Genomic DNA, 13856 nt, shown 5'->3' with positions numbered 1-13856 from the left:
TCTTCATGCTGGAATGTGAGGCATCATGGCAGTTCTGAGACATTATCTAGAAACATGCCAGGGTAAAGGGAACAGGAAGTAAAATGTGTTTTATGACTGATTTTAAAAGTCTACTTAATACTCAAAGATATTTCTAAGTTTAAAAAATTCTTGTGATAATGGTCCTATCACACGTGACATCTTCATAGTTAATACTTACTGTCCCTTTCCACTGAGACTGTTAAAGTTCACTATTAGAACATAATAGAAAAAAATATACACAAAAAGGAAACTTTTCTCTGTTTAAAGTCAGAACATAGCAACCACAGTAAACAACGCTTACATTATAAAGTTATCAGTGGTGTAGAAGTGGGCAACAGATAGCTAAATTTTACATATGTAATGATCTCACACAAGTCACCTGCTTATTAAAACTGAGATCAAATTTTGCAACAACTCACGGTCCAGTGCACTTCGATCGAAGAGGAAGAAAGGATGGTAGGATTGTGGAGGTGCAGGACAACATTTCCCAGTTCTCTCTGGACCTGCTTGTGGTCCACCCCCTGACTTGTTGGTGGGACATCTGCAGTAATTCAAAAAGACTGTGTCAGGTTCTACACAATGTTACTGCATTGAATGAAATCATGGTGAAAGAATCCTTTCACTCATAGCAACTCTGAAAAGAGGAATCACTGGGACTATAAAGCCAACTTGTGATGTGGAATAAAACTGTAACAACTTAACCTTTTTATTAGGATAAGGACAGTAAGGCAAGAAAGAGAGAGAACAAGAGAGAGAGAGAGGGAGAGAGAGAGCAGAGTGCATGTAGAAAGCAAAAAAGATCAGGAGGCAAAGGTCACAATGGGAAATGGCAACGTTTAACAGCTCCTCCTACCGTGTAATGTCACTTTCTTGCTAAGAATGAGGAGGCTAGTGCAACCCCCTCTGAGCTTCTTATAACCTCTGCAGTGATCCTAACCACACAAGAAAAACAAAAGAGCCAGAAATCACAGCAGAGTGGCTGGGCAATGGAAAGCATGGAGACGTGGTAAAGGAAAAGCAACCTCAAAAGAAGTCAGGTACCTTACATCTCGTAAGATGAATCTGGATTTCCTCCCAAATAAATATTAAACTGCTACTACTGTTAAGCAGATTTCTTTTCTGATGAGGAGGGGTTTTGTTAAACTTATTAAAAGTATGTACACCACAGCAGTTGCTCATTTCTAAGGAGATTTTCTAAATACAGATGTTTTGCTTTGTTTACAACAGTAAAAGGGAATACAGGGTGAAGAAGAGAAGATGTACACATTTTTTTTGGCCTGCAGAATTCTCCTTCTCAGAGTATTGTATTTTGACACAGAAATTCTAGATTATTCACCATCCCATAAAAAACTGAGAATTTTAGTATTCTAAGTGATTAAATACCTTCAAGGAACTGACCTTGGATAGAAAGCAAAAGCATGAATATTAAAAATGAGATTGGAAGCTGATTGGTTAGCTCAGTTGGTTAGAGCATGGTGCTGATAACACCAAGGTCAAGGGTGCAGATCCCTGTACTGGCCAGCCACCAAAAGAAAAACAATGAGATTGGTAAGTTTGTCTGATGGAGCCCAAGGAAGCCAGGCAAGAGATAGCAGATCAAGAGTGCCATTAAATATTCTTGAATTTCACTTGATTGTCTATATATTTAACCTGCAAATTAAGCTTACCAATAAGCAAAATGAGAAAAACAACAGATAATTCTGGCACCTCATACTTTGTCATACTTCACCAGTATTTTTGGCAGGTTCTGGACCTCAGGATACCTATTATCACAGCCTACAGATAGAAACACTTGACTGTCACCTTTCCATCTCAGGCACATTTCCTTTCCTACTGGTCTCAATTGCTCCCATGACTTTGGCTACCATTTATTTCTAGGGTGAGAGTGAGGTATGTGGAATAAAACAGACTTGGATTTGCAACATGTGACATTGGGAGGATTTCTTAACCTCACTATTCTTTGGTTTCCTTATGTGTCAAATGGTAATATCAGTGGCAGCTAACTCTGAAGACTGTTGTGAGAATTGCCAGTGGTAAGGTATAAAAAGAATTTTTCTTAAGGAAAGGCATCAGGACCATCTTTGTGGACCCACAGCACTAGCACAGTGTCATGTACACAGAATGTGCTTAATAAACAAGTTGAATTAAAATGTATTAGTTAGCTCAGTTGGTTAGAGCATAATGCTGAAAACACCAAAGTCAAGGGTTTGGATCCCCATACCAGCCAGTGCCAAAAATAAAATAAAAGAAAAGAAAACAAAAATAAATAAAGTGTTTTAGTGTATGAAAAACGCACACTTAATGTCAGCTTCCAAACACTTGCCTTATATGTAAGCTCCCATCCTCAGGGAATCGTCTGTCTTTTGGGAAGTATCTTCAAATGCAGAACTAACCATTTTATAAGGTAACTACCATGATTTGCATCTCAATCCCTAATTTTTCTGGTTTGAGATAAACTCGCTGGTCAATCCCTCCATGAAAATCCCTCCCTTCCCAAACCAAGTATAACCATTCCAGCAATAGCTGTCCTATACTACTATTTTAGAAACTTTCACATCAGAGGAAAAAATGGAAAGTGACATCTAATAATGTAATTTTGAGAAGTTTATGAATTGATCCCTTCATAGATATTGTTCTCCTGTTTCTCCTGAAGAAACGTATTATAATATCAAAGGTTCTTCCCAGCATTCAGAATTTGACTTGGAGGAAGCCTTAGATATTGCTCTATGCAGTCGCTTCCCCGGTGCTGGACCTCCCTGTGCACAATCGCTGAGGGAGATTGTCCAGGCCCCACTCATTACTTACAATAACTGGCATCTTCCTATGTAACTACATATATTCTGTTACATTCTGTGTCTGTGTACATATTCTTTTAAAAGTAGGGCTCAAGAATGCTGCATGGACAGGGCATGTGGATGAAGAATAGTCGTTCCAGCAGCAACTACCACCACATACCAGCGATGACCACCACCCCTCCCTGCCAGCTACTAGACTCATCTTCCCCGCACTGTCAAATCTTGTCTTTGGTAAAGCATATGTTGATCACCTCGTGACAAGGCTCTCATTCCAACTGCGACATAAGCCTACCTGACTCCTGAACTAGGAACCTGTGCCCTGTATCTGTGTACTTTTACCTTTTGACCTCAGCTCATTCATAGGTGTCTGTACTTGGGTAAGATTCTTTTGCAACTGTGTTTCAAAAATGGGAATAGATAGGATACCTGGTTCCTTATGAATCAAGTTCCAACAAGTCTTTTCTAAATTTCCTCCACCCCTGGGTTTTCCCCTCATTGCTTATGCATTTGGTACCTTCCAAGAGGAATTTTTTCAGGTTCTGCCCCAGGTTTCTGCTATGGCCATGACCCACAGTTGGGCTATAAAGTGTCTCAAAAGCAGTCCAAGAACTAGACAGTGAAATCTGCCTCAGTGTTAGGTCTATTCATTGGTCTGTTCCAGTGCCTGGAGTTAGAATGAGCATACCTCTTCCACATGACAGTCTCTTAAAATTTTAGGGAAAAGATGTCATGCCTACTCTCACTTTATTATTTTCTGGGTTAAACATGCCAAAATCCATGAATTTCTTTTCCGATGATGTGATTTTTAGCTATCCAGGCAGCCCTACTAACTATGCTCACTTTGCTCCTCTGAAAAGTCTTGAAAGTCCACCTGGAAATGTAGTGCTCACCACAAACCATTACTCCACTCATGATATGACCAGTTCAGAGTCGAGGGGGGAGAATACTCGATCCGGACATAATTCCACTAATGCCAGCTAAGACTGTATTTATTTTTTTGGCAGCTACATCACTCAGTTGGTTCAGATAGGTGTTTTAACTGACTTCAGACACTCAAGTCTGTCCACCTCCCACAGCCCTGACACATATCCACATGTTCTCTTAAGCCAGTATCCTCTGTCTATCCTTCTCTGCTAATTTTTTAAACCTAAGTTCAAATATCATGCCTTTTAATTTGCTCCACTAATTTTAATATTGCTAGCACTTGCCCATCCTCCCAGACTGTCGAGATATATTTAATTTTGATTCTTTCACTTGGCACACTAGCTGTCTTTCTCGATTTTATGATACCCACAAATTTTATGAACTTCCTTTATTTTTAGTCCAGAAACTGAAAGAAATTCAAGACCAGAGTCTTATGGCATAAAATAGAAAAACAAAAACAAAAACAAAAAACCTGAATCCTGTTTACTCATATACCAGTTAGTTAATTTAAACTTTCCCCAATCTTGAGGAGTACATTTAGTCCCATTTTACAGGTGAGGAAACTTAAGCCCAGAAGGACTGACTAATTTGCTTACAGTCACATAGTAGGTTGAGAAGATGAGATGAAAATTTATTGATTTAAAAATTCTATGCCAGTTTCTGTATATATCCAGTCTTCCAGTTGACATGGATTAATTTCACTTAAGTTGTTATACTAGCTATGTATGTACAAAGGCAAATTGACTAACATTTTAAAAACTCTTAATGTGCATATAAAATGTTCACTACCGCCTCACTTAAAGATGAGGGCCTATATTATAAAATCATTAATATGAGTATGTGATAGAATAGCGTTAAGAAGCAATCAAAAACTTTCAGTTAGAGTCTACTGGATAGAGCCCACTACAATGGGAACAAAAGTTTAAATTCATTTTACAGCTGTCATAGTTTCTGCATTCTTTACAAATGCGTATCTAATATTGAAAACCTCAAACTGCCTTAAGGCAGGCTCCAAGTCTATTAAAACTCTTGGTGAGGTGACTCATATCAGCAAATACAGGCATTTGGGTGTGTTGAATTCACACAACATGAGACAGACGTGGGCATGTTCTACAACTCGGTTTGCTTCCTTTGTGAATTCTGAAACAAAAAATCCTTCCAAAATGACTGTTGATATATGCACTAGAAAACACAAAACATGAGACATGGCTGGCAGATCCCTTCCCAAACCAGGAAAAAATGGTTAAAGTTTTTCTTGAGCATAATTTGTTTCTATCATTATAACAAAGTTACAATTTTTCTTTGGGAAATGTGTACCTCAAGGTAGAGACATGAGTCCCCTGTATGCTGAGAAAATAATTTTATATTTCTAATCACTATCCTCTAGAATTGGCTTTCTTGATTAAAATAAGAACAACGCATTGTAATTGCAACGACATTATGTAAAAAAAGAGTAAAGGTTGATTCAAACTATCTCTTTTTTTAATCAATACATAAATTTTAGTGGTATGAGAGCATTAAAATAATAGGATGAGCAAGAGGGTGGATAGGAGATAATAATCTGTCAGTTGAAAGCTAAAAATAATTTCTATTCACAAAATATTAAAAGCAGTATATCCAAAATGTGGTTCAAGTGAACAAAATTTTTAGTTTCAAATGTTTTAGAAGCAGCTTTTAACATGTCCATTTTTCTTTTTATCTGTTTCTTTAACCCAGCTTTGACCAAAATATAGCTGTTTTTCATTTAAAATTTTCATATATCATGGCTCACATAATTGACAATAAAAAACAGGCTAACTGACATAAAGACCTAAAGTATTTTTTTCCCATGCTTTATAAGTTGTTCACTGAACAGAGAGATTAAGAACAAATTTAAGTTTACTCTCCAAATATCTCTCACATTTGTGTGATTTTGAGAGTATTACTTGATTAAGGTTGTAATCCTGAAGATTCCTCCAGAAGGTGATGAGTACCGAATTTAAACATAAATAAAGTTTACTTAATTTTAAATACAATTATGAAATGATTAAGATTTTACACCCACATGTAATTATATGGAGCTTCTATATGGTTATTATAACTGTATAATATAAACATAATATTTAGTTGTATTAACAAATCATAATATTAGTTTCAGGGACAATTAACAATTACTGAGGTATGTAACTCCTCAAATTCAAATAGTTAATCTTTATTGTTAAATTATATCTTTATGTCCAATAAGTCACATAATAAGGCTGATAAAGTTTAGCCAATGACTATTCTTGCTATTTCATATTTATCAGAGTTATACCTATATGGATATATGAAACAAACATACATTTACAGAGAAAGGATAACTAAAAAAGGATTTCTTCTTAAGGTATTTGCACTTCCCCCTCCCATGTTTTAAGCCTATTATTTAAGGTGGTTTGAGAAGTATAAAGCCAAACCCTAGCTGGAATTAACTCTCTCTTTCTCTTCTAAACTCTGAACGTGATAAAACAAACACATATCACACATTCACATTTAAAATCATCAGCAGTATAATAAACCCATATACATTTGCTTATGCTAATAACCGAATCTTAAATTAACATTTGATAAAGCAAAAATGTTGTCATCTTGCTCTGGCAATTGCAATAACAATGTCACAATAATTGTCACAAAGAAGTACAATATATTAACTTTTGTGACACATAAAAAGAAGTATGATGCTGATCAAAAACTCCAAAGAAGCCACCCACAACAGGCAATAAAGCAATTGAAATTTATGTTTATTGTTTTCAAAACTATTCTTTCACATGTCTCATGATCTCAGGAGCCTGTCTGATCTTGACCTAAAAAGAAAAAATAAAGTCAAAACAAAAAACACAGTCCTGAAAGAACAGGTATGGGATGTGATGCCCTGGGAAGGTAAATCCCTAAATTGTTCCCACAAACCCGTAGGCTTTTCATCATTGAAAGTTCTGGTTTGAAATGTACACTCAGTATGTACATTGCTTTATAGCTTTTGTTTGCATGTATAGTATTCTGTAATAGCAAAATGCTGAGCCAATTACTCACAATAGAACTGTTTAAGTACATTGCATGTAAAATGGTACTAGAAAATATCTTGAAAAAATTCTTTATGGAATAACCGCATCATACTACTGCTTGGAGCGTATTTTTGCTTCCAAAAATCCCCATCTACTTTCCTCAGTAGGTCTTAGGATCTTTTTTTTTTCTCCTCAATATAACTTTAAATTACTTGCCATAGGCTAAAATATGAGTCAAATTATCTTAAACATACACAATGGAAAGAAAATCCCCATCTACTTTCCTCAGTAGGTCTTAGGATCTTTTTTTTTTCTCCTCAATATAACCTTAAATTACTTGCCATAGGCTAAAATATGAGTCAAATTATCTTAAACATACACAATGGAAAGTTTCAGAAATAAAGCATCAAATTAAAAATATGTTAATACTTTTATTTAGCATTTCATTAATTCTAAAATTTGAGGTTTCAACACCTAGTTGCTGGAAGCAAAAACAAAGTGGAATAAGACAGGGAGCCCAGGGTGTCACTTCAAGTTACCTTAGCATATCGAATCTGCAGCACTCCTGTCTCCAGCTGTTTGATTCGAGAATCTTGAGTTGAAACAAGGACTCCATCCTTTCTCCACAGAATTGTGGGCACTGGACTGCCTGTGGCCACACAGCTGAGAACTAAAGTACCATCCACTGCTACAGTCTGATTCACAGGTCCTTGTCGAATGACTGGGGGAGGCCGGTCTGCAATCACTGCCAGCAGAAACAACAGGAAATAGATTTCTGCAACTGGAAGCAATTTTCTAATCATCCAAGCAACAGCAGTTGCTCTAGGCTTTGAAACAAACTAAAGATAATTAAACAAGTAATTAAAGTAGGATACATGCATTATTCAGAATGCATTATTCATATGATGCACTGAAGCAATTGCCAGAGCAAGAATATTAAAATGAGGTACAATGTGCTCCTTTCAAATGACCAATCATTGACTGAGACTGCTGCATTGTCATTATTTAACTTAAGACTTCAGAACTTAAATGATTGTAGATGGTGAAGTAGATATGTAGAGGTGAGATGTGGAATGCTACATTTTTTAAACATTAAAATATGAAAAAAAACAAAGCACAACAACTATAAGAAAATATTTATCCCACGGAAACGAATGAGACAAATTTTAATAAATGAACCAAAGCCAACTGGACATTACATAACTGTTTTGTGTCTGACAGAAAAAAATGATGGTAACATATCAGCATGCTTGACAATTTTGGATTCAAAAAGGTGTTTGGACTTTCATAATTTACAAATCAATATGCTTAAGCTCCTTGTATCTATTTTTATCTTGGAATTCTTTTTATTAAAAGAATAAATTTGGGTGAAAATTATCCAACTATAATGAATTCAAAGAAACTGGAAAATTGCCCAAATACATTATTGGGAGGCTGATCTAAAAAGAAATCAAGACGATATCCTGACTTGGCAAATACCATACTTCCATACTGGAACTAATAGGAATAGAAAAAGCACTTCTGCCAATTCTGTTACCTTAAATAACGATTTTAATGTGCTGTGGAAAGTAATAATGAGAGGCATTTTTATTATGTATAAAATAAAATTTTCTTATTATTATATGAAAAATCTAAAACCTAAAAAGTTTACAAAAAGTTGTTATTTTATGGAAAAATTTAAAACAACTGTGGTGGAAATATAATAAATCCTGTATTAAAGAGACATTCACATTCCCTGACTTAGGCAATTTAGGAAAAACTCCACTGATTTTTTTTTATGAATAAAAATAAAAGAAAATAAAATTTCAGAAGTTTTCTTTAATTATCAAGCTTTAAAATTCTGGATATTAGTTAAAGTAAAAAAAGAAGACACAAATATACAAAACAAAAAGATTCCAGTAAGTTGCCTGATGAAAAGAAACTGGTTGCCAGAGTAACTAAATTTTGGATGCACTAATTTTTGCAAAGCTGGATGTGTCATGTTCAAAGTTTTATGCACCAAAGATTTTCACAAGCTAAGAGTCACACTTGAATTTGTTCCTCATTTATCATGTAATAATTATTAGTTTTGTGCATTCAAACTAAAAAAAAAAAGGAAAGCAATGGAGTGAAATCAGCAACTGCACATTCCCTCTCTACTCTTCCAATTCACTTCTATGCCTTGGTTCCTATGTGAAATTTGCTAATACTAGAGGGCATATCAGAAGGCAGGAGTGTTTTAGATACTCCATGGCTGAAAAACGTATGCCAATAATCTTTTTGTTTAGAATTTTTTAATTTTTTCTGTATTTTCTGTTGAGATTGGCTAAATCAAATTAGAGGTTCCTCCCGATGAATACGATAAAAAGAATAACGTATTTTATTGCACTGACATTTTTATAAGACCACCTGTGTTCCTTTGATTATAAGAATCAATGAATATGTATTTCTGGACATTAATTAAATTAGTAACAAAGTGCTTCTCTATAGTCGATTACAATTAAGTCCAGTAAAAGAGTAGTTTACATTTGGCAGTCTTTTTATATCTAGAAATAATCCAGTATCTAGGGATTTATTCAATTTTCTGTATCATTACAGTTCATTGATATTTGTAGCATATTTAGCATTCTCCACACCTCTTCATTCCATCCTGACACTGTTATTGATGCTGTTTCTCTGTCATTTATTTCTGCATAATTTACACGGGGTAATTAACAAAAATAAAGCAAGTAAAGCATCAGTTCCATAATCTGCCGTATGTCTTTGGGAAAGTTCCTTAAATTGTCTAAGTTTCAGGTTTTTAATCTGGAAAATGAGTATAATAATACTTGTTCTAACTAGCTCAGGGGATTGCCCATAATCTGCCGTATGTCTTTGGGAAAGTTCCTTAAATTGTCTAAGTCTCAGGTTTTTAATCTGGAAAATGAGTATAATAATACTTGTTCTAACTAGCTCAGGGGATTGCTATGAAGATTAAAATGGTGTAATGGAGTAAAAGTGCTTGGCTAATTGAAAAAGGCTAGATATATATATGTACTTTGATATCACCACTTGTCCTTTTCTGTAAAGAACTAATAGGTAAATCAGAGCTGAAAGACTTAAGAGCTCATTAAAGCAATTTCATGTTTTTAGGTAGAGAAAATAAAACCTTTCAGTGTTGTCATGTATTAGAATAAAATACTAATGAAATGTTTAATCTTAAAAACACCAAAGAACATAGAACATTTATGAGTCAAACCTAAATTTATAATTTGGAGACAAACCTCAAATTAAGGGACAATATCTCATGCTGGAATTATTAGAATGAATCACCAGGCAATAAAATAGAAAGTGCAACAAACAGACGTGTTTAACAAAGTGAGCAGATAATTTTCCAGCAATATGTCTTTCTGACTCCAGAGATGTATGGACTCTGGAGTCAGAAAGATGTAGTGATGGACAATGGAAATGTTCCATATCTACTCTATCCAATACAGCAGCCAACAGCTATAAGTGGCTTCTGTGCACTTGAGCGTGGCTAGGGAGCTTGTGGAACTGGATCTGTAATTTTATTTACTTTCAAATAATTTAAATTCAAATTTAAATAGCTACATGTGTTAAGTAGCTACCATATTGGACAGTGCAGAGTTATGTTCTAAATCTCAGTTCAGATACATATTAACGGTGTGATTTGGGCATAACTCTTCACCATTCACTGCCTCAGTTTCCTCAGCAGTAAAATGAGATGATGACAGATTTGAAATTGCTCAGGTGTAAAAAGTTCTCAGCATAGTGCTTGGCACTAACTAAGCACTGAATAACTGTAGCTTATGATTAATAAGTATCAGTGTAATAGCAGTAGTGGTGGTGGCAGTGATAGTACCAGCAGTGCAACAGATGGTGTAACCCTGTTACAGCAGGGTTTGTAAAAGTTTATCTGTCTTTTCCCCACATTCAATGAAAGATTTAAAGACCCCCCAAAATGAGGGTATATCATCATAATGTAATATTTTGTCACCTCAAAAATAATGAAAGTATGTTAATACTATAAACATATTTATAAAATAATTTTAAGTGAAAAACAACACAAACTTACATACACACACTGACTGTTTCATGTATGAAAAATTTACATTTATACACCAAAACAAACATCAAAGTTATGTATCACAACTGTCATCCGTTTACATAGCACATCAAACATCATATCTTGCAAATCTATAATTCTGGCCGTAAAATATCATTATCCCATTTTAGAAATCAAGGGATTGAAACTTTGGAAGTTCAAGTGACTTGTTCAAATTAAATAGTAACTGGCAAATATCCCTTTTCTAAATAAAGATAACACTATTCGTACAGTATGAAGGTACTACAAAAAGTTCATGGAAGAATTCATATACACTTTTAATTCCATTTTCCAAAAACTTTTTGAAGTACCTTGGATAACTTTTGAGAGATGAATAGACATGATTTTAAGTTTTATCTACCATTTATTTAATGATCATTAACTTTGTTTTTTCTTGCATTCTAGTAATAATGACTAGAAACATTTTGAATTAAATAGGTGACGTGAGTTTGTATGCTCTGACTCTATTAAGGGCAGGCCACAGCTACAGAGAAGCAACATTTCAAAAAGAGCTGCTATGTCCCTGCCTCATGTTTTATTCTGCCTCTGCTTTTGTTCTGTTTGCAATTAATGAAGAAGATCAAGGAGCTAAAGTCAAATAGCATCCAGAAAGTACTCTGCTAACTAGTGATCCTCTTGACCTGACCTAGTAATGTATAAATATTGATATTGCCAGCACTCACAATAATTATAGTTTTACCTGTGAAGAATGAGTCCATAGTTGTTATTGTTAGTACATCAATGAACTCCGAAATAAAGAAAAGAAAACTAAAAATAACACCACAATAGCAAACACAAAACCACCTGAATCCCTCCAGATAGTGTAAGGTGAAACAGGACATTTAGGGTTGGGAATAAACTGGCTACTTAAAAAAAAATAAGTTTTCTGCTTTTGAATTTTTTTTTTTAGTTTAGTAATAGTTTTATGCATCATCTAGTCTCACAAATACAAGTAATTTGTGATAATGACATGTCAGTTGGCACAGAGAAAGCATTGCTTTCAATTATAATTATGAGCATAAGAGATATTTGAGGATACTTTAGCAGAGTTTCTTTTTGTCTTTTTTCATGTATGTAAAAAGACAACTTGTATATATATACAAGTTGCATTATAAAGTTGCAATTATAAATGTGTGTACAATTCTACATTCTACTTTTTCTAAATATTGGTTATATCACTCACTATCAAATTCATTATGTGGTCTTCACAACCATGACTTAATGGCTATAATACATGTAAGACACTGTAAAAACATTTTAGATCATTTTAATTTATTGGAGTACAATTATATATATTATATATATATACACACACACACACACACACACACACACACACACACACACACACATATATATATATATATATACACACATATATAATATTATATTTCATAGGCAGGGTTTGGGCTTTTGAGTGAGACAATTCTAATATTGAATTCTCAATTAACCAAGAGCTAGCTGTTCCTTCCTTCCTTCTTTGTTTCATCCACTCATTAAACAAAGATCTATTGAGCGTTTACCACATGTCAAACCCTGGGTGAATTCTGAGTATTATATTTAATTTGACTAGACAGATATCTGCACTGCTCTCACTGAACTCAGTGTCTAATAAATAATATAGAAAAATAAACAGAGAAGACAGGAAAATATAAGATGTAATCTGTATATATATGACAGGAATGGGGGCATAGAATCTATATGTGAGGAGTTACAAAATAATTCCTGAAATGAAATTTCAAGTTAGTGGAAACAAGGTGTGCAGAGATTTTAAGACAAAGGAAAATCATAGCAGACACAGTGTAATTAGGGCACATGAGCAACTGTATTCAGAGCTGAGCCTGCAGGGAATCAGATAATGAATTGTAAAGCATATGAGAAATATAAACTTTATCCTCAGAACACTTGGAAACCAAATAATATAGTTGATGTTTTAAAAAATTTCCCCCAAATTTCTTGAAATTCAAATGTATCTGCAAAAATCCTAGCTAATATTATATTTGCTGGTGAAACATTAAATGCTTGTCCCCTAAAGTTAAGATTGAGAAAAACATGTCCACTATCACCAATTCTATACACTAGGCTGGAGGTCACTGATAATACAGGACAAGTAAAAGAAATAAAAAGTATAAATATTAAGAGGAAGAAGTAAAACTTTCTTTATATGAAATTGACACATTTTGTACATAAAAATGTCAGAAATAATCAACCTACTATTAGAAATAATGAGTGGATATAGCAAAGTTGCTGGACACAAGGTTAATATACAAAAGTCAATAATTGTACAATTCACTCGCTTCAAACATTTCAATAACAAAAATCAAAAACATATATATATATATATATATATATATATATATATAAAATATGTCCATACTTCCAAAATCTATAGATTCAGTATATTCCCTACCAAAATTCCAATGCCATTTTTTCACAGAAATAAAAAAAATCCTGAAATTTGTATAGAACCACTAAAGACCCAATATAGCCAAAGCAATCTTGAGAAAGTACACAGCTGAAGTCATCACATTTCCTGACTGAAACTCTATTTTAAATCTGTAGTAATATATAACAGTATGGTACTGGCACAAAAACACATAGACTAATAGGGCACAATAGAGAGCCCAGAAATAAACCCTTAGGGGTCTTCAGAAAATTCATGGAAAGATTCATATTATCTTTTAGTTCCATTTTTCCATGAAATTTTTGAAGTACCCTCATATATCTGACAACATGATTGAAATTGGGCAAAGGACCTGAATAGATATTTTCCAAAAGCACACAAATGGCCAACTGGTTTATGAAAAGATCGTTAATCGTCAGGGAAATGAAAACCAAAACCACCATAAGTTATCACCTCATACCTCTTAAGCTATTATCAAAAAGACGAGAGATAAGTGTTAGAGTGTGGAGAAAAGTGAACTCTAGTACACTCTTGGTGGGAGTGTTAATCAGCATAAACATTATGGAAAACAGTGTGGAAAGTTCTTCAAATATTAAACATAGAACAACCAT

General features: G+C 34.1%; 1 protein-coding gene across 1 annotated transcript in view; it reads right to left on the bottom strand.

Annotated features, from left to right (window-relative positions):
• ROBO1 (roundabout, axon guidance receptor, homolog 1 (Drosophila)) overlaps nucleotides 1-13856 on the bottom strand; it is a 415298-nt gene that overhangs the window by 61039 nt on the left and 340403 nt on the right. The window contains exons 10-12 of the mRNA XM_008574166.1: nucleotides 7297-7502; nucleotides 875-953; nucleotides 441-562 (exon numbers count right to left, since the gene is read on the bottom strand). Coding sequence (XP_008572388.1) covers nucleotides 441-562; nucleotides 875-953; nucleotides 7297-7502 — 407 coding nt within the window. The remainder of the gene's footprint in view (nucleotides 1-440; nucleotides 563-874; nucleotides 954-7296; nucleotides 7503-13856) is intronic.

The sequence above is a fragment of the Galeopterus variegatus genome, unplaced genomic scaffold (assembly GCF_000696425.1).
Source record: "Galeopterus variegatus unplaced genomic scaffold, G_variegatus-3.0.2 Scaffold1006, whole genome shotgun sequence".
Classification (NCBI taxonomy): domain Eukaryota; kingdom Metazoa; phylum Chordata; class Mammalia; order Dermoptera; family Cynocephalidae; genus Galeopterus; species Galeopterus variegatus.
The sequence above is the reverse complement of the archived record's forward strand: the minus strand, read 5'-3'. Positions and strand labels throughout refer to the sequence as shown.